This window comes from Lynx canadensis, chromosome E1, assembly GCF_007474595.2.
Source record: "Lynx canadensis isolate LIC74 chromosome E1, mLynCan4.pri.v2, whole genome shotgun sequence".
Taxonomy (NCBI): domain Eukaryota; kingdom Metazoa; phylum Chordata; class Mammalia; order Carnivora; family Felidae; genus Lynx; species Lynx canadensis.
The window spans coordinates 9,738,140-9,762,109 of record NC_044316.2 but is presented as its reverse complement, the minus strand read 5'-3'; the positions used below and the strand labels follow the sequence as shown (position 1 = coordinate 9,762,109).

Below are 23,970 nucleotides of genomic sequence, written 5' to 3'. Positions count from 1 at the left end.
AGGAACTGTGAGATCATGACCTGAGCCGAAGTTGGACGCTCAACCGACTGAGCCACCCAGGTGCCCCTCATTCACCTTTATTTCTTTGATGTGAAGCCACATTATAGGTAAGGAAATAGCTACTGATTAGTGGGCATCCACTCCTTGGGGTGTTGGCTTCTTGCTTCAGCTTTGGAGACAGAAGGATGGCCCCCAGGCAGTGATTCTGAACTCTTGGTCTCAATATAGCTCCCAGATTATAGCCTCTCTCCAGGGCCTGCATTTCATATTCAGTGGCTCAACTCCTCCTCTGTGTCTTATCTCAGATTACACCCTATTTGTTATGGATCTCTGCCTTGTGGCCGCATTTCATGGTTTCTGCAAGTTCTTTACTCCATTTTTGAAGTGTGTTTTTTTTTTTTTTCAGGTTTGAGATGGTGTGGCTAGTGATGTATAAATGCTCTTTTCTATTTAGATTTTGGTTTATTACTTCTTGGCTCTTGTTTTCTTTAAGTGACTTCTGCTGACAAGATCAATTTCAGTGTGCCATTTTTCTTCTAATGCTACATGGACATCTGTCCTTTTCCTTCTTTACTGGGAAGGAATCTAAGGCCAAAGAGATGACTTCTCATCCCGAGACCACAGGAAATAATAAACTTTGAAGAGTTTCCCGTGGCTCCAGCTGAAATCCAGGATTCCCTCGGCTGCTCCCCAGACAGATTCTCAGCATTAACATTTTGGTGTTAGATGGGAAATTGAACCAGCATCCGAGGACTCTTCATTCTTCCTGTAGTACTGAGTTTCTAAACCTTGACTGCTGACATCTCAGGGCAGACATCTCTTCGTTGTCGGGGCCGCCCTTTGGATGTTGAGTAGCATCTCTGGGTCTACCCAGTAGCACACCCCAAGTTGTGACCACTAAACACGTCTCCCCTGCCCCTGGAGGGCAGAGCCACTCACTCACACACACACACACACACACACACACACACACACACACACCCCAGTTGATAGCCACTACTGTTGAGGTCAAGAGCAAACTCAGCACATGTTCTGAAAAGCCCAAGCTAGATATTTTCAGCGTGGTCCTCCCTTACATTCTGTTTCCTGCCGAGTCCCCTGGTGATTGAGCTATGTGAACATTCTTATTTTGTTAGTTCTCAGACTTGAATGCTTTGGCTTCCCGCTTCCTGCTGCTTATTGTACTTGTAGTCAAGACCTCAGTGCCTCTCCCACTTGCAGACACTCATTATTTTGTGATCGTCCAGAATGGTTTCCCCATCGCCCTTCTGTTCTCTTGCCTTAAAAAGGTCATAAATCTGAGGCCCCGAAACAGCCCTTCCAACACAAGTTCTGCGGGCAGCGATTAAGCAGCAGAGTAATGTGTTTTGAGGGACTGGGAGACCTGTGCTTGGGCTCTGACTTTCCCTGGGACCCAGACACCTAATCATATTCCTAAAATAGCTGCTACCTCCTCCCTCTCGCCCCACTCCCCCTCTCTTTTCTTTTCTACTTTATGCCACACAATTTATGAGTTATGGTTTAAATAGAAGTCTTAACTCCGTTCTGGAAAGGAAAGAAGCTTGGTAAGAAAATAAAACTGTTGGAAAATTTAAAGAAAAGAGCCCCAGGAAGACGGTCTTCCCACCCCTGCAGGAGTGGGTTCCTAGATTTAATTGTAATTCCTTCATCAGCTTGATCCTTTGAGATGGTTCAGGAGGATTTGCAGAAATCAGGGAATTAACAATGGAAACCTTTTTTTTTTTTTTTTAAGTCTTGTATTTGGCGAGAGTTCATCTATTTATTTTCTGTCACTCACTCGCATCCAGAAGGAAAGTCTGAATCACCCGGTATTCGTACCTGTGTTCTCAGAAGCTAGGCTGCATTAAGGTTGGGGCCAGTTCTCATGATGGGAGGGTGTCTGCCCTCAGTGTTTATTTTCCTCTTTGCTTTCCCTCTTTCATGTTTCCACATGAAAAGTGGCTGTTCTGTGTACAGGAGGAGCACTTTCCTTGAGTCTAGTGTGTCTGGATCCTGCCACTGACATGGATTTAATCGATCCATTGCTGTGTAATGTTGAGATAATAAAGCAGAGCCACCCTTCACTGAACACAGTCACAGTGTTTGTGGGGAAGGCAGCTTATAGTCGTTGAGCGCCTTCTGTGTGCCTGGCCCTCGGCATCCATGTTTTCTTTCCATCTGCACGTAACGACTCCATTTTATTAGGTGAACATGTTGAGAATCAGTGTTGGAAAGGCACACCTGAGTTCACACAGCAAGCAGCGATACTGGGTTTGGACCAGGAGCATTGGATCCAAAAGTCCTCCTTGTGAGCAAAGATTATTCACAGAGGCCATACCATCCCTGACGTTTAAGGGCCAATGACAGCCGGGTTTGAATCCTGGCCCCATCATAAACTCTGTGATTTGGGCAAGTCGCTTAACCTCCTTGATCCAAAGAAAGTGTCTCCATCTGTAAAGTGGGGGTGATACCTACCTACGTCATAGGGTTACGGTGAAGATTTACAGAGACACCCACAAAAAACACTTAGCTGTGCCTTGCCAGGCTCGGAGTGGCACAGAGTAGCTGCTCTCACGTCACTGCAGTGTTTCCGTAACTAACTGGTTCCCTGTGTCAGAAGTGGAGCGTGTGAAAGTCTGCAGCAGTCTCGGAGTGGGGCGTATGGGCACCTGCTCCCCTTCCGGCAGGAAGTCTTCCTGGAAGTGAACAGAGAGCAGGGCCAAAGCCGGCCAAGCACTGCCAGTGGATAGCTCTGAGCATAAGCCTTCCCAGTCTGTTCCAGAAGAGCCCAGAGCTGGGGGTGGGCAGAGCAAGGGAAGATAGGCAGTCTCCAGAAGACTCGGAGAACGCTAGGAAGACACTGGTTCAGGCTGAGGATGTCGGGCGGGGAGAAGTTTAATAATGTCCTAAACCATGAGAAAGGGGAGCAGGGCGCAAAGCCAGCACTGGGTCTGGCTGGGCCAGCTCTCACCAGCTCTCACCCTCTCACCCATCCCTGGAAAGCTGCATTGATCCTACAGAGCCCGATACTACTCTGGGAGTCCCATCCCGAGCACGTTCCCTACCTATAGGGTTCTCTTCCTGGTTTGTGTGAGTGGGACATTAATTATTTCATTCCCGTATATTTTGCATTTGGAAAGAAGGTGGAATTTGAAGGGAAGAATCTGGCTGGTGAATGGGTCGAAACAGAAGGCTTAGTCTGGGGGAAATAACAGGGAAAACGAGAGAAGGGAGCCAAGAAAAGATCATGGCAGACAGGAGCGGTCCAGATGAGACAAGCCATCTGGGTACATCCATTTGGAAATAATTTGATTGGGTTCAGAGAGTTCTAGGAGAATAAAGAAAGGAGTAATGATACAAGTGGAATAACCCTGAGAATTTTGCCTCTGAGCAAGTGACTTCTCAGTCTTTGAAAAAGAGTTGAACATTTTCCAGGTGCTCTGCCCAGAAGGTGGCCATATTTGTTGCCAGAGGGCAACTCCTAAGAGAGTTTAGATCTTGAGTTTTGACTAAGACAGCAGAATCACCTTATGTTTTCACAAAGTAAGCCCTGTGTTAGTCATTACAAAGTCGTTGTAATCATAACGTAAAAGGATGCCTTGATCAAACAGGTATCTTACTTAAGGCGTCTTCCTAAGTCAGACTGACATGTTACAGGTTGGTTCTGTACTAACTGGTGAAAGTACTCAGTAATTCTCTTCAAGAACCACTCAGGCTATGTCAGCTCATTAATGAGGGGAGTCCTAATGAAATTAGTTACTGTGTAGCTGTCAACCCAAGAACGCGCTCATTGTTGCCATGGAAACCAGCATGAAAAATTGTGGGTCAAGGAGCGCCTGGCTGGCGCGCTCAGAAGAGCATGTGACTCTTCATCTTGAGGTCATGGGTTCGAGCCCCACACTGGGTGTGGAGATCACTTAAATAAATCAATGAACCTAAAAAAAAAAACTGTGGGCCAAGAACGAAAAATAACTGGTGCTAACGTCAATAAAATGCACAAGAAGTAATACAGAATAAAAAAAGTAATCATAATACCTGAAACCAAGCTGAGACTACTAAGGTTCAGAACTAATCATACAACTGAAATCATGGATGAGTTTTCTCAGAAACTCTTGTAGAAAACAATGGCAAAGTCTTTAAATACATTTTTTCACCTGTAGCCATGTTCACGTAGCCGGTATATAGCAGGGCGGTGGAATGAGTCCAGGTAGAATCTTGGACACATGCCACCCCGAGCTAATCACTTTAAGTAGGAAGAGAAGTTGGCTGGCCCTGGCTGAGGGGTGCTGTCGGTTGAAATGGCGTCCTCCAGCCAGGAAAAGGAGACAAGAAACAGGAAGAGGGCACAGCCCGAGCTAGGCTGGGGAGGGGGCCTATTGTTTTTGTTTTAGGTGGCTAATGGGGTCTCGTGGGATGTGGTGAGGCTCCCGGGGCTACTTGGCACCAACTATGACCCCTCTGTCAGGGACCGTTAATTAGACCTCCAGGTTCTATGAGTGTGGCTGCTGGAGTTCGCTGTCACCTGCTGGTGTTTTTTAAAGTGCATTTTTCTGGTTTGTTTATTTTATTTAAAAAAATTTTTTTTTTAATTATTTATTTATTTTTTTTTAATTTTTTTTTTCCAACGTTTATTTATTTTTAAGACAGAGAGAGACAGAGCATGAACGGGGGAGGGGCAGAGAGAGAGGGAGACACAGAATCGGAAACAGGCTCCAGGCTCTGAGCCATCAGCCCAGAGCCTGACGCGGGGCTCGAACTCCCGGACCGCGAGATCGTGACCTGGCTGAAGTCGGACGCTTAACCGACTGCGCCACCCAGGCGCCCCTAATTATTTATTTTTGAGAGAGACAGAGCTCGAGCAGGGGAGGGGCAGAGAGAGAAGGAGACACAGAATCTGAAGCAGGCTTCAGGCCCTGAGCTGTCAGCACAGAGCCCGATGCAGGGCTCGAACTCACGGACTGTGAGATCCTAACACTTAACAGACTGAGCCATCCAGGCGCTCCTGGTTTGTTTCTTTGAAAGGATGCGGCATCACCTGTGGTTTTGGTATTCTGTGTCACACCCTTGGTCATGAGAATCCGCAGAGGCAGAGTTAGAGCTGAATAAGCCCCTAGAGAGCATTTACTCCTGTGCCATCGTGCTACTGATGGAAGAAACGGGCTCAGGGAGGTCAGGACATGGCGGACCACACCTCATGCAGGAATGAGAGCCCTGAGTGCTGATCACAAGACTCAGGCTGCTTTCCACAACTTTGTATGTGGGCTTTCCCCTTAGGCCTTTAACTACATCCTGCCACTTCGCACAATGTTTCTTCCATAAAATGTTTTTGTTAGGGGCGGGTAACTGCTCTACAATGTCAGATCCGACCAATTAAAATATGCTCCATTAATGCTTTATTTTTCTAAAGATTTGTTTTCATGTTTATTTATTTGAGAGAGAGAGAGAGAAAGAGAGAGAGAGAGCAGGGGAGGGGCAGAGAGAAAGGGGGACAGGGGATGCAAAATGAACTCTGTGCTGATAGCAGTGGGGGGCTCGAACCCATGAACCGTGAGATTGCGACCTGAGTCAAAGTTGGATGCTTAACTGACCGAGTCACCCAGGCACTCCCATTAGTTTTTAAATGATACCCATTTTTGTCCAAAAAGAAGAAAACGGCTATGCTTCTATGAACTCCAATTTTGAAGTAATTCATTTATATCTATTTGAAAATTAGGTAGGTTGTGTCATTATTAACCCTGAAGCTGCAAGCCCTATGGACATAGTAGGTCTTGACCCAAGCTGACCTGTTTTAAGGGGATAGGTATATATATAGTGTGTGGGTATACAGTCTAATCCTGTAGTGTGATAATAGTATGTATTATACCATATGCTAATATAGTAATACCCTGACCAACCAGGAGCCGTCCTTTTGCTGTAACGTCAGAGCATCAATAATATTGCATGTACGTTTTCAATAGTTTGGTAAAAGCCACTGCGAGGTTGTAAAAAGTAGCCTCATGCAAAGGTGTCGTCTTCAACGTAGAATCCTCATCTTGAAGTCCACTCAGAAGCCCCCGTTCTCTGAGATAACAGAGGGAACGTGGAGATGGGGGAGGGGTGGGGGGGGAAACTCTGCGACGCCACTCAGCGTGTTCAAGTTGTGGACATACGTGTTTTTCTTTTCGGTCTTGTGCAGAAGGACGGCCTCTCTAGGACAAACATGAGGAGCGCGGCCAAGGCCTGGAGTCCAGTCATCAAAGCGGGCAGCCATGGGGCGGACCGTGCGCGGCCCCTCCCTGCAGCCTCTTCCGGCATGAAGAGTTCTAAGTCTTCCACCTCGCTGGCGTTTGAGTCCCGGCTCAGCAAGGTACAGACCGAAGCGCCCGCCTGGCGTAGGGCTGCTGGGCGCCCCCCGGCGGGGGGGGGGGGGGGGGGGGGCTGGGCTGGAGGATTGAAGAGGGAAGTAAGCGAGACCCGTGGCCTCTCAAGGCCAGAAAGGAGGCTCCGAGGAGGGTCCCAGGGGATCCCCTGTCCTGGATTACGTGGACTCTCACAGTCCTAATACTCACAGTACGTGAGTTCTGCCCTCAGTACCGCACGAGGTGGGGGTCAAGATCACCAATGATCTTCACGGGCCTGATAAGTGGAGTTATCAGTGCCCCATCCTTGTCTGACTTGGCCGTCAGCCGTGCTAACACCGTTGATTGCGCCCTCCGTCTGGGAATACCTTCTCGGCCCAGTTTCCTCCTCGCTCCCCAGCGGCAAATCCTTCCTTACTCCCTTGGGTTTCCAATGCCAGGTGGGCCCAGGGTGCAGTTCTGGGGCCTCGTCTCTCTTCTAGCTTCCCTTAGAATCTGGAGATGAGAGTCAGAGATACTATAACCTACCTGCACACATACTCTTGGAAAATCAATATAACATCCTACTGAGAAAAGAAAACTGACAGGCAGTTAGTTTATAATTAAATAATCCGTATTCCCATCTGCGTATGCCTGTGAACGACTGCCGAGGGGCCTGAGGTGCCCCTCAGAGCACCGCAGATGTGGTAGCTGTGACACAGACTGACCCAGGCCTGTCGTGTCGATGACTCACATACCACGAAGGATGTTGAGGGAGTGACGTGATGGTTTTCAAATGGTGAACACTCTTGGTAAAGTTCTGAACCAAAATGCAGTCTTCCCTAGTTATTCTCAAACGTTCCATGTGTCCATCTTAAAGCTGTGCCAGAAGTACATTTTTTTTAATGTTTATTTATTTCTGAGAGAGAGAGAGAGACAGAGACAGAGACAGAGAATCCCAAGCAGGCTCCGCACCGTCAGCACAGAGCTCCGTGTGGGGCTCGAACCCACGAACTGTGAGATCACGACCTGAGCTGAAATCAAGAGTCGGATGCTCAACTGATTGAGCCACCCAGGCGCCCCAGAAGTACGTTGTTTTTACATGTAAAACAAGAGGATGCTTGAGGCTCAGATAATAATAAAAAGGCATGCCACCTTTGGGAATGTCTTTGCAAGATTGTCTGGGTTCCCTGTTCTCTCACCCATTAAATATATAAGTAGCGCCACCAGTTGGGGTGATGACTAAAAATGCCCCCACCACATTTCCAGCATGCTCCCTGAGGGTCAGCGCTGTCCCTATTGAGAACAGTTTTTCTAGGTGTTAGCGCCTGTTCTCGTGAATTTTAATACTACAGTTGACGCTTGAATGCGGGTTTGAACTGCACGAGTCCACTCATATGCCGATTTTTTACAGTACAGTACCGTAAATGTCTATTCTTTTGTGATTTCCTTAACATTTTCTCCTCTCTAGCTTACCTTACTATGCGAATACAGTATGTAATACGTATCACATACAAAATGCATGTTAATTGACTGTTTATGTTATCGGTAAGCCTTCTGGTCCATAGTAGGGTATTAGTAAGTTTGGGGGGAGTCAAAAGTTGTATGTGGATTTTTGACTGCATGGGCATTGGGACCCTTAACCCCTGTTCAGGGATCAGCTGTATGAGTAGATGACATCCAAGTTTGCATCTCCATCCAGGTGCCCTCCAGTGGCTTTTGTGACCTTGCCTCTTGGATGTCTGAAAGGCACCTAGAATATAACATGTCCCAGACGGGTTCCTCCCCCTCCCCCTCTCCTGCCCTCAAACCTGCTCCTCACGAATCTTCCCCTTGAACAGCTTCATCCCCTCAGTGGCTCAGGCCAGAGCCCGTGGCCCCATCTTGGGCCCTGCTTCTCTCACGTGCCACAGACCGTCAACAAAACGCCATCACTTCTGCCATCAGACTCGATGTCACCTTCAGCCCACTCCCACCGCCGCCCTTGGGACCACCCGGCTCATGCCACCGCCTTCCTTGCACAGCCTTCCTCGGCAGTCTCCGTGCTTTGTCTTTGCACCCTACATTCCGTTCTCAGCAAACGCCAGAGTGGTCCTTCTAACGCATTTGTCATGTCACCTCTCTGCTGGAAAGTCCCTCGGGGCTCCCCGTGTCACTCAGAATGAAAAGCAAAGTCCTTGATGTAGCCGGTGATGGCCTGGAGATCCCATTCCCTCTCAGACGTCATTGCTGTCCCCTCTGCCCTGCCCCCCGAGCTCCGGCCACACAGCCTCCCGGTGCCCAGCGGCACTGTCCCTCCACGAGCCGGGCGCACTCCTTCTGCCCAGAATATTCCTCCTCCCCCCCTGTTCCTCTGCCACGTCTCCCTTCAGTCTCTGCTCAAATGTCACCTTATCAGCTGAGACATATCTGCTCAAATGTCACCTGACTACTCACTGTAAAGTGGCCCCCCATACACCCTCCTCACCCTGCCTCATTTTCCTTTTCCGCTCTTACTACCTGCCTGGCGAGTATCTGTCTCGCAGCGGCTAGAATGTAAGCCCCATGAGGGCAGGGACCGTGTGCCCTTTGGTTTCTTGCACAGCTCTGTCCCTCACGCTTAGAAAAGCACCTGTCCCTGGTTGGACACTCAGTAGTCATCAAATGCCTAAGTCCACTGGGTCTGCTGGGAGCGGCAGTGTGATGGCGGCCTGGAGTGAGAGTAGCATGGGCTGGGAGCGGGGCAGACCAGGCTGAGTCGGGATCCTGCCTCGAGCCCTTTCTAGCTGTGAGAGCTCAGGCAAGCTAGGTAGCTGTCCTGAGGAGTAACACGTGGAGAGAGTGATCTACACACAGTTTTGTTTATCATTCTGTTGCCCTGGACTTGCTCATTATTTCCGTGGCTTTTATTTTTATTATTCTTTTTTTTTTTAATTTTTTTTTTCAACGTTTATTTATTTTTGGGACAGAGAGAGACAAAGCATGAACGGGGGAGGGGCAGAGAGAGAGGGAGACACAGAATCGGAAATAGGCTCCAGGCTCTGAGCCATCAGCCCAGCGCCTGACGCGGGGCTCGAACTCACGGACCGCGAGATCGTGACCTGGCTGAAGTCGGACGCTTAACCGACTGCGCCACCCAGGTGCCCCTATTTTTATTATTCTTGACCTATAGCACATTTGGGACACATTTTTAATGCAGATTTTAAATTAATGCATATACTTAAGACCATTAGAGCTCCTGGAATATATCGAGATGTTTTTAAAAGCAGTGTTTAGGGGCGCCTGGGTGGCTCAGTCAGTTAAGCGTCCAGCTCGTGATTTTGGCTCAGGTCACGATCTCACGGCTGTTGGGATCAAAACCTGAGTCGGACTACATGCTGACAGCGCGGAGCCTGCTTGGGATCCTCTGTCTCCCTCTATCTCTCTGCCCCTCCCCTGCTCGTGCATGCGTGTGTGTGTGTGTGTGTGTGTGTGTGCGCTCTCTCTCAAAATAGACTTAAAAAAAACAAAACAAAACAATGTTTAATAACAAGGTCTAAAACTCAGGAGGGTTTTCTAAGAACAATGAAATGTTGGTTGCTTCTGCCACTGATAGGTATGCTTTTTTGTTTATTTTTTAAAGTTTATGTATTTATCTTGAGAGAGAGAGAGAGAGAGAGGGAGAGCTGGGGAGGGGCGGAGAGAGAGAGGGAGAGAGAGAGAATCGTCTCGACGCAGAGCTTGAACTCATGAACCATGAGATCATGACCTGAGCCCAGATCAGGAGTCGGCTGCTTAACGGACTGACCCACCCAGGCGCCCCTAAGTGTTTTTGGAAATTTGTCCCACAGGAAAAAAATGTCAGGACAAAAGCAAATATCTCTGTTGTCACTTCTGATTCTTGGGGTGTCCAGGTCTTACTCTGTAAAGAGAATGGCAGAGTTTGAGGGAAGGGGTAGCAGAAGGGGCTACACCAAGCCTGTGCCTTTTCTAGCCCTTGTCACGTTTCTCTGCCTTGGCCATTCTCTCCTTTCCCCCTCTAGTCGCAGGTAAAAGATTTGTGTCCCTCAGTAGTTTACTTTGAAAACGGCAAGCACACAGAGAAGGTGAATGACAGTAACCCCCCCCCCCCATATACCACCACCTGGATGCACAGTTGGCATCTTAACTATATTTGCTTTATAGTCAATGGATACATACAGAATGGACAGATATATTCGAACCGGCACAAATAGGAAAACTGAAACAAATCCACCAAAGTGGAATGAAATGCCCTATTGAGATACTGGCCCCAGTTACAGGAGCAGCATGGGAACAGGATGAGGGCCTGGGAGCCTGGATGGCCCCGGGGGCTGTTACCACAAGTCCTCCTTGTACCGCTGGAGCCCAGCGCAGGAAAGGAAAGCACCTGGGGTGCCCTGACGCAGACAGGCCGCCCCACTCTGGCCGTCTCTAAGGCTCGAGTCTATCAGTCAGGACTCCCTTTGTTGCAGATGACAGAGCATTGGCTTGAGCGAGCTTCGGCAGAAAAGAAACGGATTGGACGCATCTGAGGTTCCCATGTCACCAGGGGAACAGAGGTGCAAGACTGGAGCTCAGGGAGGCCGGGACGGGGACTGGAAGACCCCAGGACTCTCTGTCTGTCGTTCATGTCCGCGTGCCTCTGTCCGTCTGCTCCGTCTCCTGCTGACGTCTGTTCTCCTTCAGCTTGTATTACGAAGCCTGGCTGCCAGCGTGGCCAAGCCTCCCGCATCTTCTCGAAAGACCTGGCCGCTTACTTCCAGTTACTTGCTTTGCTTACTTCTGATTGATTCGGCAAAGAACAAAATCAAACAAGCAGCAAAAAATTGGGAAAGGTCTCTGCTTAGCTAGGCCTGAGTCGTATACTGACGCTGCCCAATCTCCCATGGCCAAGAGGGAAGCAGGGTCTTTGGTAGTTTAGGCATGTTCTGCGTGAGGCTTGGGGACCCAGTCATTCTTCCGTAATCATTCTCAGGGACTGCTCTGCACCTGTGCTGCCCAATGAAATAGCCACTAGCCACGTGTGGCAGCTGAGCCCTTGAAATGTCCACCCACAAACCTTGAGATCAGGACGTGGGCCAAAACCAAGACTTGGACGCTTAACCGACTGAGCCACCCAGGTTCCCCTAAAATGCTTCATTAATATATTTATTAATGAAAATATATTTTTAACATTAATTTTAAGAAAATATATTTTTAACATTTATTTTACCTTTTGTTTTACTCGTGAACATTTTTTTTTCAGTTTATTTATGTTGAGAGAGAGCAAGCACAAGTAGGGGAGGGGCAGAGAGAGGGAGCGAGAATCCCAAGCAGGTTCCGTGCTGTCAGCACAGAGCTAGACACAGGGCTCAAACCCATACGCTGTGAGGTTGTGACCTGAGCCGAGATCGAGAGTTGGATGCTTACCCGACTGAGCTACCCGGGCATCCTACTATTTAAAAAAAAATGTTTATTTATTTTGGGGGGGGGAGAGAGAGAGAAGAGAGAGAGAGAGAGAGAGAGAGTGTCTGTGTGTGTGTGTGCATGCTCACACGAGTGGGGGAGGGGCAGAGAGAGAAGGGAGAGAGAGAATCCCAAGAGGCTCCATGCTGTCAGCGTGGAGGCCAACGCTGGGCTTGATCCCAAGAACCATGAGATCGTGACCTGAGCCAAAATCAAGAGCCGGACTCTCAACCACCCAAGCCACCCAGGCGCCCCTCATTTTACTCTTTTAATGTGGCTGGTGTTATATTTCCATCAACAGTGCTGCACTAAACCTTTGGTTCTCAAGTGTGGTCCCCGGATCAGCATCATCAGCATCCACTGGGAGGGAACTTGCTAGAAATGCAGATTCTCAGGCCTCACTTCAGACCTTGGGAACCACACTTGGTGGTGGTGGTGGGCAGATTGGAGGCTGGGGCGGAGGCAGCAGACTGCGTTTTCACAAGACCCCCAAGGATTCTGACGCACGCCCAAGTGTGAGAGCCCCTGCTCCAACCCTAACATGTTTTCTTCCTTTGGAGAGGGGATCAGGTGATGTGTGATTTTAGAACTTTGGATTCTACCAGTCCCCGCCTTTGTGGAATTGAGAGGAATTTCTTAGTTACATTAATCTGTGAGCTATTTAAACTTTTTCCCTTTATAAGCTTTCACGCGCAGGTGCTCAGCAGCTCAAATATCAGTGGAAGCATTATTGAAAATACTTACTAAACATATCAAAGAAGCGCATACCTGCCCTAGTGATCTTCTGTAACAAACCCAGAAATCTCAAGCAGCGGCGAAGCCGCATTCGGTGACCAGGAAACAAAGCCCCAGATGCAGCCATGAATAGAGAAGGAACAAAAATTACTAAGACAAGTAGCTTTCCGTGTCTGATGTAGCAGCAGCCAAAAAATAGTGACAGAGGAAGAGGTTTGCTTCAGAGGACAAGAAGGACCAGTTTTCAGTCTGTACGGCCCACCTCCGGGGAGAGCTTCTGCGCAATCGATCTTTCTCGAATGGGATTCCTTGTGGAGGGCCCAGGGGAAATGAGGTGCTCCCTGTAGAACAGCCTTGCTGCCATCCAAAGTCCGCACGCTGCCTGGTAAGGCCATAGCACGCTGCTGGCCTGTAGCACATCAGCTGTGTCTTTTTGCCTGGAAAGGACAGGATCAGATCTATTTACAACACACAGTGGGACCACGAAGGGGGAAGTCTCCCACTGCTTGCTGAGTCCTGTCCTCTGTGGCCTCCACCTGTCATCTCGTCAAGGACGAAGCTCTTACAAAAAGGTGGACGAGGAGAGTGGGGAGCAAGCTCTACCCCCTGGGCGCCACACCCAGGGCGCGGAGGTGGGTGGAGGCCTTGGGGGGCTTGCAGGAGACAGTTTCACTTCTGGCCCCAGTGGGTGGGCAGGCAGATCGGGGTTGGGGGGGAAGAGCCTCCCATTTTGGATTCCCTGTTCTGGTTGGCAGACCGAGCCTTTGCTCTCCTGGCCTTTTGCTGTGGATTTAGATTATTCAACACTTTGCATCCAATTTACTGATCCTAGTACCGTCGGGGGAATCAAATGGAGGAAAACAGAACCAAGTGCACATCATTTGCATTATTGCGTTAGAAACCCCCTTAACTGTAACGATTTCCCTTTTTCATTTGAGGTGTTTGTCTAGGGAATTTTCAACATCTCAAATCAGAATTGATTTTCTTTGGGGACCCAGGGAGGCATCTGGGCATGCTTCTAGGCAGAGCGAATAATAGGTTTTTTTCTATTGAGAAAAAGTTGCTGCCATCATGAACTATTGTCATTTAGTGCTAAACACGCATTTCACTGATAATTTGAGAGGCTGGAGAAATGGGGTGCAGGAACCCTTGTTACTCTGAGACAGGAGGTAGAAAAACAATGATGGAGGGGCGCCTAGGTGGCTCAGTCGGTTGAGCGTCCGACTTCGGCTCAGGTCACGATCTCGCGGTCCGTGAGTTCAAGCCCTGTGTCAGGCTCTGGGCTGACGGCTCAGAGCCTGGAGCCTGTTTCTGATTCTGTGTCTCCCTCTCTCTCTGCCCCTCCCCCGTTCGTGCTCTGTCTCTCTCTGTCTCAAAAATAAATAAAACGTTAAAAAACAATTTTTTTTTAAGAAAAGAAAAACAATGATGGAGTCCCTGGAAGAAGGGCAATGGAGTGGGGCGCCTGGGTGGCTCAGTCGGTTAAGCGTCCCACTTCGGCTCAGGTCATGATCTTGCAGTCTGTGAGTTCGAGTCCCGCGTCGGGCTCTGGGCTGACAGCTCGGAACCTGGAGCCTTTTTCGGATTCTGTGTCTCCCTCTCTCTCTGCTTCCCCCCACTAATGCTTTATCTCTGTCTCTCTCTCAAAAATAAATAAATATTAAAAAAAAAAAAAAGGAAGGGCAACAGACTGATTCTGCCACAACCCAGATGCCATATTTAGTCCTTTTGTTAAACTAGGGGTCTGTGCAACTGGCCAGAAAATATGGTTCTGCTCACTTCTAGTGACTGGAAGTACATGTCAATCATCCTTTCCATGTTAGCTATTTGTTTTTAAAATGAATAATTTGTTTAAAGACATTGACTAGAACTTCTGGGCTAATCTTAAGACTTTTACCATTTTCCCTCTTTTCTTAAAACATTTTTTTTAATGTTTATTTTTGAGAGAGACAGAGACAGAGAGAGAGAGACAGAGTGCGAGCAGGGGAGGGGCAGAGAGGGAGGGAGACACAGAATCCGAAGCAGGCTCCAGGCTCCGAGCTGTCAGCACAGAGCCCGACGCGGGGCTTGAACTCACGAACCATGAGATCACGACCTGAGTCGAAGTCAGACGCTTAACCGACTGAACTACCCAGGTGCCCCAGCATCTTCCCTCTTTTCGGGGAATTATTGTTTCATGAGTAGAGTCTCACTTTGCGATGGTGGAAAAGGTCCGGAGGTAGATGGTGGGTGGTGATGGTTGCTGAACAGGGAGAATGTACATAATGCCACTGACGTGTACACTTAAAGTGGCACATTTTGTTTCGTGTTTATTTTACCACAAAAAAAAAAAATCTCTAAAATAACAATGGGGAGAAAAGGAAAAAAGTGGACTAGGATTTGTAAGGGTGGAAGCGACTTCACCCCAATTATAACCCGTCCCCTCATTTTCCTTTTGTTTTTTGTTGAAGCCAAACACACTTAGACTAAAGTATGTGGGGGCGTCTGGGTGGCTCAGTCGGTTGAGCGTCCGACCTCGGCTCAGGTCATGATCTCACAGTGTGAGTTCGAGGCCCGCGTCGGGCTCTGTGCTGACGGCTCGGAGCCTGGAAACTGCTTCAGATTCTGTGTCTCCCTCTCTCTCTGACCCTCCCCCGTTCATGCTCTGTCTCTCTCTGTCTCAAAAATAAATAAACATTAAAAAAAAATTAAAATACTCCTGTCTTTAAAAATAAAAACAAAACAAAACTAAAAATAAACATTAAAAAAATTTTTAAAAAAGTGTGAGAACCACACACACACATAAATAAATAAATAAATAAATAAATAAATAAATAAATAAAATAAAGTATGTGGAGCACATTAATCTTAGTCTTAGCCATACAACTCATTGAGTTTTTACATGTGGCCATATCTATATAAACCACCACCAAGTCAAGATATAGAACATTCCGCCCCCCCCCCCAACCCCAGAAGGTTCCTTCCCAGTCAGTAACACCCCCAGAGGGAACCACTGTTTTGACTTCTATCACCATCATTTGGTTTTTACCAATTCTTAGCTCTGTAAAAAGTGAAATCAGGAAGGGTATACTCTTGTATGTCTAGTTTCTTTCACTTGGCGTCCCTGTGGGATCCATTCATCTATTGGTGTATCAGTAATTCCTTTTTTTTTTTTTTTTTTTTTTTACTGTGTACTTTCTGTTGTCTACTAAGTCATTCTTTAATTTTCTCCTCTTGCTGGTGAACACGTGGATTGTATTTTGGGGGGCTCTCATAAATAAAAGCTGCTGTGAACATTCTTTTGATGAGCCCATGTCCTCATTTCTCTCTTGGATACAGATTTAGGAGTGCGATGGCTGAATCATAGCGTGCAGATATTCACCTCTAACAGATACTGCCAGCTTTACAAAGCGGCTTATCGGTACACACTCCCGCAAGCAGGCAAGCAGAGCATGAGAGTTCCCGTTGCTTCACAACCTCACCAACACTTGGTTTTGTTTTGTTTTGTTTTGTTTTGTTTTCTTTCACACCATTCTGGGGTGTGTATTGTTAATACCCTGAAATCTTTTTTTTTTTTTAATGTTTATTTTATTATTTTTGAGACAGAGAGAGACAGAGCATGAACGGGGGAGGGTAAGAGAGAGAGGGAGACACAGAATCGGAAGCAGGCTCCAGGCTCTGAGCCATCGGCCCAGAGCCCGATGCGGGGCTCGAACTCACGGACCGCGAGATCGTGACCTGAGCCGAAGTCGGACGCTTAACCAACTGAGCCACCCAGGCGCCCCAATACCCTGAAATCTAAACGATGCAAAAATGGAAATGTTTTTTTTTTAATTGTGCAAATATTTAAACACCTACCCTTCAGTAAATGACCCCAAAGCCAGTAGAGTGGGATGGAGCTGGCCCTTTGGGCTCTCAAGCCAGGGTGGGTGGCAGGGACTGCCGGCTCCAGGCCTCCGTTGATTTGAGGGCTTTCCCATACTGCTCTCTCCAGATGTCAGATATATTCGGGATGGCTCCGGGCATCTGCCTGGCTCCAGTCTTCTAGCACTGTTCCTCTTCAGGAACGTTGTTTCGAGAAGACTTACGGCAGTTGAGAAAATTTATTTGCAGTGTCTCTCACTGATCCTGACTGTAATTTACTTGGGCCAGAGCTGTGAGCTCATTTAGGGGCTCCCCCTCTTAGATTTCTGTTCCTTTTAACACATGTTTGTTTTCCTGGTTTCGTGACAGGGAAGAAAGCAGAAAAAGAGTTTCTGCTTTCTTTCTGTCTCCATAAGCAGTGTACTTCTGGCCTCCAGGAAAGTTTCTTTATTCCCTTTGAACACATCTGTGTGAGATCATATATGGAGTGCCTGGTATGGAGCACATGTTACATGTTCAGATTGTTTCTATGTCCTCCTTCTACTTCCCCCATATATGTGTATATGCACATATACATACATATGTATACACGTACATATATACACACACATACGTATACACACAGACATCTCTATAACTGAGATATGTATTTTTAAGCTATTTTTTGTTGTCCTTGAATTTTCTGTGCATTGCCCCATCTTGCCTTTTGTGCATCTCACAGTTCTTTTTTTTATCATCTCCCTCCCCGCCCTTTTTTTAAAATTTTTAAATTTTTAAAATTTTTTAATTTTTTTAAATTTTAATTTTAATTTTTTAATTGTTTAATTTTTTAATTTAATTTTTAAATTTTTTTAAATTTTTTTTATTTTTTAAAAATTTTTTAAATTTTTTTTAATTTTAATTTTTTAAATCTAATTTTAATTTAAAACCCAGGAAGGCAGGGTTTTTTGTTTTTGTTTTTTAGAGAGAGTGAGCAGGGGAGGGACACAGAGAGAGAACAGAGGATCCAAAGCAGGCTTTACAGCAGAGAGCCCGATGCAGGGCTCGAACTCCTAAACTGTGAGATCATGACCTGAGCCGAAGTCAGGCGCTCAACCGACTGAGCCACCCAGGTGCCCCCAGGAAAGCAGGTTTTTAAAAAAAATCATTATTTGAAGTGTGACACGATGGGTCATATTCACCCATCATCTTATACTATTCTTTGAAACAGTAATGGAAGGTCGTACTCTGTCCTGTAAACGATAGACACAGGTTTGTCTAGCTTTGCAGGTTTCCACCTCCCAGTGGGATACTCCTGAAAGTGCCATCACCGCATCTTAACCACAGGGCAGGTGCTATTGCGCTGTGTTTTCTTGGTCTATAGCACTCCCTACTGATGATACATGTTTTCATCCCCTGTCAGCTCAAGAGGGCCAGCAGTGAGGACATGCTCAACAAACCAGGAAGTACGGCCGCTTCTGGGGTAGTTCGACTGAAAAAGACTTCGACAGCTGGAGCCATCTCTGAACTTGCTGAGAGCCGCCTGAGGAGCAACCCAGGTAGGAAGGACCCAGGTCGGAGAGCCCAGGGCAGGAGGGCCCCAGGCAGGAGGGACTCAGAGAGGAGGACCCCAGGCAGGAGGGACTCAGGCGGGAGGGCCCCGGGCTGGAGGGACTCAGGTGAGAGGGATCCCGATAGGGAGGTCCCAGGCAGGAAGAACCCAGGCGGGAAGGACCCACGCAGGAGAGCCTCAGGTGAAAAGGACCCAGGTGGGAAGGACCCAGGCAGGAGGGACCTGGGTACAAGGGACCTAAGCAGGCCATTCATCTTGGTGTTTTGAAAAACATTCAATGATTCCTGCGTCCCTCCCCTCATCAGAGATGTTTTGCTGGCCCTTACTCTGGGCCAGGAAGGGGTTTAGGCAACGACATCCCTGCCCACGGAGAGTTTACATCTAGTGAGGAGACTGAGAAGAAACAAAAAGGTAGGGAGGAGTGCTGTGGTTCCCTCTGTCCGTCTCGCTGTCCATCTGTCACCGTGTGTGTGTGAAATTCCTCCGAGGCATTTCTGGCAAGCTAGCGTCGGTTCTGGGGTCGTCTTGGTATGAGGCGCATATTCGATGAGTGAATGAACGCTGTAGGCCTCTCCCCGGCCTGGGTGGACGGCATCCTTCCTGGACCCTGTGGAAGTCTGGGAAAATCCTCCCATAAAGGCTGCTCTGAGTCACGTAGGTGGCAGTGGCCACTGAGACCCGGGGAACTTTCTCAGGTTTCCTAGTTTTGTGAGAATCAGAAAAGGGTTTTTTAACCATTATATGTGAGTTCAGAGCTTGGAAAGCATAAAACGCCAGGAATGTATTTGATTTTATTTTGGTAAGAAAGCTAAGATTTCCACGGTCCCACTGTTCTAGTGCAGATCTCCCTGTATTGCTAAATTGTCTGAGATGGGAAAATAGCTGAATTATGTCATTAGTACTTTATAATGGAGGTTGAATGGTAGTATACTTACGATTTTTTGTGTCTGCATAAAATACCACAACCCAGATTAGCTCTCCAAAGGTGTATTTTAATGTACTCGGTTTTCACAAAGTTGAATCTATGAAGAGTATATGTGGCTTTTTTTTTTTTTTTTTGATGTAAGGGCCTCATGTTTCTATACAATGGTTTTACTATTTTAAAGACTACTTTCATACTAAATACACACATTTGGTTTTAAAAATACAACAAATGAAAGTACAACTTCTTTCTATCACGCCGGCCTAAACACGAGTTTCAAAAGTTGACAAAGCACCATTTTAAAAAAAATGACAAAAAGATCTCACTCTGAAATATTGATGTAAAAGTGTGAGATCCAGGGACGCCTGGGTGGCTCAGTCAGTAGTAAGCCAGTAAGTCAGTGACTCTGGATTTCGGCTCAGGTCATGACCTCATGGTTCGTGAGTTCGAGCCCCACATTGGGCTCCTCGCTGACAGTGTGGGGCGTGCTTGGGATTCTCTCTCTCCCCCTCTCTCTGCCCCTCCCCCCACTCAAAGTAAATAAACTTAAAAAAATGTGGGATCGGAATATTAGCAAATAGAATTCAAGAAGAAATTAAGAGAATAATAGTATACATCGCAACGAAGTGGATTTATGCCAAGAAAGCCTTAATGTTTGGAAATTTAGTAATATAATCTATTGTACAATATTGATAGACCAAGGAAGGAGAACCATTGGTCATCTCGGTAGAGGTGGAAGACACATTTGGCAAAATTAGCAATCTTTCCGTTTTTAAAAACAAACTTTCGGTTTGCTATAAATGTATGGATACTTGTCTAGTGGTATGATGTATATGTATCTCAAACCAAAGCCAGAACTGTCCTCAATAGTGGAATCCTGGAAGTCTTCCCATTAAAATCAAGAATGATTCAAGATTGCCCATCACTGGGGGCATCTGGGTGGCTCAGTTGGTTAAGCGTCCAACTCTTCATTTTGGCTCAGGTCATGATCTCACGGTTTGTGCGTTTAAACCCCGCGTTGGGCTCTGGGCTGACAGCATGGAGCCTGATTGCGATTCTGTCTGTCTCTCTCTCTGCCCCTCCCCTGCTTGCTCTCTATCTATCTCTCAAAAATAAATAAAAATAAACAACAGCAACAAAAAAAGATTGCCCATCATTATCCCTGTCAACTAAGTTTTTCTGTAAGTATTAACCAGGGCAGTGAGACAGAGGAACAATAGCTACATAAATATTAGAAATGAGGAAACAAAATGATGATTTTATGCAGAGGATAACATCGAACGCTTAGAAAAATGCTTAGAATAGAAAAATGCTTAGAATTTCCTGAACATTTGGGGCGCCTGGATGGCTCAGTGGATGAGCGTCCAACTTTGGCTCAGGTCATGATCTCATGGTTCATGAGTTCGAGCCCCGCATCGGGCTCTGTGCTGACAGCTCAGAGCCTGGAGCCTGCTTCGGATTCTGTGTCTCCCTCTCTCTCTGCCACTCCCCCGCTCATGCTCGCTCTCTCTCTCTCTCTCTCTCTCTCTCTGTCAAAAATAAATAAACATTAAAAAAATAAAAAAAAAAGAATTTGCCGAACATTTTATCATTAGAAAAAACTTAGAATGTCCCGCAATCTATTGGATACAATAAGAGTTTAGTGTGTGGTTGTAGAATACAAAATATAAGTCACTTTCCTATCAGTGACTGGTTGGAAAAGATAAATAACATAAGAAATGATCCCATTTATAAAGGAATGTAAAAGGTAAAATATATATAGGAATAAACTTAATATTATAAGAGACCATATATATTTTTTTGAGGGGGGGTGCAAGTGAGCAAGGGACAGAGAGAGAGAGAGAGAGAGAGAGAGGTACGGAGAGAGAGAGACAGAGAGAGAGAGAAAGCGGGGCTCACCCGGGGCTCATGTTTTACCCGAAGTGGGGCTTGAGCTTACCTGATGCAGGGCTCGAATTCACAAACTGCGAGATCATGACCTGAGCCGAAGTCAGATGCTTAATGACTGAGCCACCCAGGTGCCCAAGAGACTGTATTTTTAAAAAAATAATCTTAAAACTCTTTTGAAGGACATAAAAGGAGAAATAAATAAGTAGAAGGATATATATATACATGGTTCCTGAATAGGAAGGTTAAATATAATAAATATTTAATAAGTATAATATCTTAAATATAACATTGTCTAAATTACTTTATGAATCTCTTTTCATCCCAATGAAGGTATCCACGGAAATTGACTGGGAGTGCAAACACTGGGAAAATGATACTGGGTTTATCTAAAACAGTAGTTCCCAATGGGCGGCCCTCTTGCCCACCACCCTAACCCAAGGAACAATTGGCAATGTCTTCAGACATTTTTGATTTTCATAATTAGGGGGGTGCTACTGACACCTAGTGGGTGGAGGTCAGGGTGGCTGCTAAACGCATAAGACAGCCCCCCACAATAAAGACTTATCCAGCCCAAAACGTTAATAGTACCTCTGTGGATAGGTCCTGATCTAGAAGACTAAATATTCGTCAATAATCAGAAAATTTCTAAAAAAACGGTAACCAAGGGACTAAGTTTAAGCATCTTGGAAGTGGAGAACCAATAGGCAGTTCAATGGATGATGGAGAAAGTCCAGATTGCATTGGACTAGTATATATATAGGATAGTATAGGACAAAGTAGCATCTTATATCAAGACTGATAATTCATTCGTAAGTAACGACTGATTGATGGGGCGCCTGGGTAAGCGGCCGACTCTTGATGGTGGGTCAGGTCATGATCTCGGTTCGTGAGATTGAGCCCCACATTGGGCTCTGCACTGACAGTGCTAAGCCTGCTTGGGATTCTCTCTCTCCCTCTCTCTCCGCCTCTCCCCTGCTTGTGCTCTCTCTCTCTCTCAAAATAAATAAATAAACACTTAAAAAGTATTAAAAACAATAATGACTGAGTCTTTGGGAAAAAATAAAACAGGATTCTTATCTCATTCCTGCCATCAAAATAAATTCCAAGTGGATTAAAGATTTAGACATTAAAAAGTGAAACCATGAACGTACAAAGAGAAAAACATCAGAGTCAATTTGTAGTCTTGACCTTGGAAGGGGCCTTTCTAAGTAGGAGCAAACACAGAAGCCATATAAGAAAAGATGAAAAATCACATAAATATAAAAAAACTGCCTTGTAAAAAGAGGAAGCTATTTGCAATACATGTAACAAAGGGCTTATGTCCAAAGAGTTTATATAAATCAATAAGAAAAAGAAAAATAGTACAATAGGAAAATGGCTAATTCACATACACACACACACACACACACACACACACGCCACTAGAAAGATGCTAAGTCTCACATATAGGTAAAGAAATGTAAGTCAGAATAATAAGTAGATATACTATTTCCCCTAATAAATTAGCAAAAATGAAAGTGGTTGATAACTTCTCATGTTCTTAAGGGTGAAGGAAGCTGGCACTCCACATACACTTGATGCACAAAGATAGTTTGGTAATATCTGTCTGCATTTGAAATATGTATAGTCTTTCACCAAGGATTTCTGCTACTCAGCATTTAATATGACTTATTTACTTGAAAAATGATGACAATATATATAGACAGTTGTGGCATTCTTATAATAGTAAAATACTGGAAACACCTAAGCGTGTATCAGTACAGAGCTGGTTGCGTAATGTGAGGGTGATGCTGTGGAATACTATGCAGCTATGAAAACTGACACAGTAGATTTGTATGTAACCAACAAGGAAAGATCAAAGTACATTACTCAGTGGGGAAAATCCCATGGTGCTTGTAGTACGATCTTTAATTTTTTCAAATATACATTAATACTATATTTGAAATCACAACTTTTTTTTTCTGGAGGGATATAAAAATGGTTATCTTTGAGGCACCTGGGTGGCTCGGTCAGTTAAGCCTCCGACTTCGGCTCAGGTCATGATCTCACAGTCCGTGGGTTCGAGCCCCGCGTCGGGCTCTGTGCTGACAGCTTAGAGCCTGGAGCCTGTTTCGAATTCTGTGTCTCCCTCTCTCTGTGACCCTCCCCCATTCATGCTCTGTCTCTCTCTGTCTCAAAAATAAATGTTAAAAAAAAAAATTATAAAAAAAAAATGGTTATCTTTGAGGAGTTACCTGAATTGAAAGTGGTGGGGGAAAGAGACCTCATGTGGGATCTTTCTATACTGTTTGAAGATTTTTAAACATATCCATACAATGCTTTAAAAATTAAAAACAGAGTAAATACAGGTCAAAACCTAAAGGTTTTGTTTGTTTGTTTGTTTGTTTGTTTGTTTTGCCTTAACCAAATCTTCCACTTCTACTTGCTTTTGTGATGTTTGTTTAACCGTTTTGTTGATGAACTATTTAGTTGTTTGATCACAGCATGTGCTCCCTTGGTTCAGGATTCTAGAGAAAGACTTGGGTTTCATCCTGGCTCCTCAAGTGGGCTCACTCCCACACCTCCTAGGGCAATAGCCTGTTTAATTGTCAAATTAAGGAAGTACTTGCATATCTGCTACATAGTGATGCTCTCAAGACAGAGATCTTGAAGACTTCCTAAACTGTAATGGGCTGGTGGGTTGCAAGGCACAGTTACGATTCCTAAAGTTTCCATACGAATTCAGTTTGCCGCCTTCTTTACTGTAACGAAATTATGTCCTTTGAATTAATGGAGTTGCATTCGAAAATGACAGCTTGCCTCTGGAACTTTTATTTTGAAACGCGGGCAGTCCTCAACAATTTTCTAACCAGCTTTTTGGACAGCTGGCGCGTCCGTGCATTGTCGTGTATCCCTAAACTGCCTCGTTCATGGTGAATCAGACCTGTGCATCAGCCGGTGAGCCAGCTGTGAAGCCACACGGTGATGCTTCCCGTCAGCCAGGCTTGTCTGTTGTAGGTACAGGGGTGTTAGGTGGCCATTTGAATATTGGATCACATTTTTTTCTCTCTCTCTCTTTCTCTCTTTTATACACGCGAGAAACAGGGAAACAAAAGTGCTGGTACTTTTGTAGTAATAAGTGCAGGTTTTAAAATCTCAATACCATGGCAACAAAAGATGGAAGTGATTTAGTTTGTTAGAAATGGCACCCCCATTGGATGTTGGATTTACAAGCCTGTTTGAGATTCTCTCTCTTCCTCTCTCTCTGCCCCTCCCCTACTTGTGAGCTCTCTGTCTCTTAAAATAAG

General features: G+C 45.9%; 1 protein-coding gene across 4 annotated transcripts in view; it reads left to right on the top strand.

Annotated features, from left to right (window-relative positions):
- The window catches only part of SPECC1 (sperm antigen with calponin homology and coiled-coil domains 1), a 285,266-nt gene that overhangs the window by 76,061 nt on the left and 185,235 nt on the right, over positions 1-23,970 (top strand). For all 4 annotated transcript variants that reach the window (XM_030294995.1, XM_032591236.1, XM_030294993.1 and 1 more), the window contains exons 2-3: positions 6,176-6,346; positions 17,722-17,857. In XM_030294995.1, coding sequence (XP_030150855.1) covers positions 6,200-6,346; positions 17,722-17,857 — 283 coding nt within the window. In that variant the 5' untranslated portion in view covers positions 6,176-6,199. The remainder of the gene's footprint in view (positions 1-6,175; positions 6,347-17,721; positions 17,858-23,970) is intronic.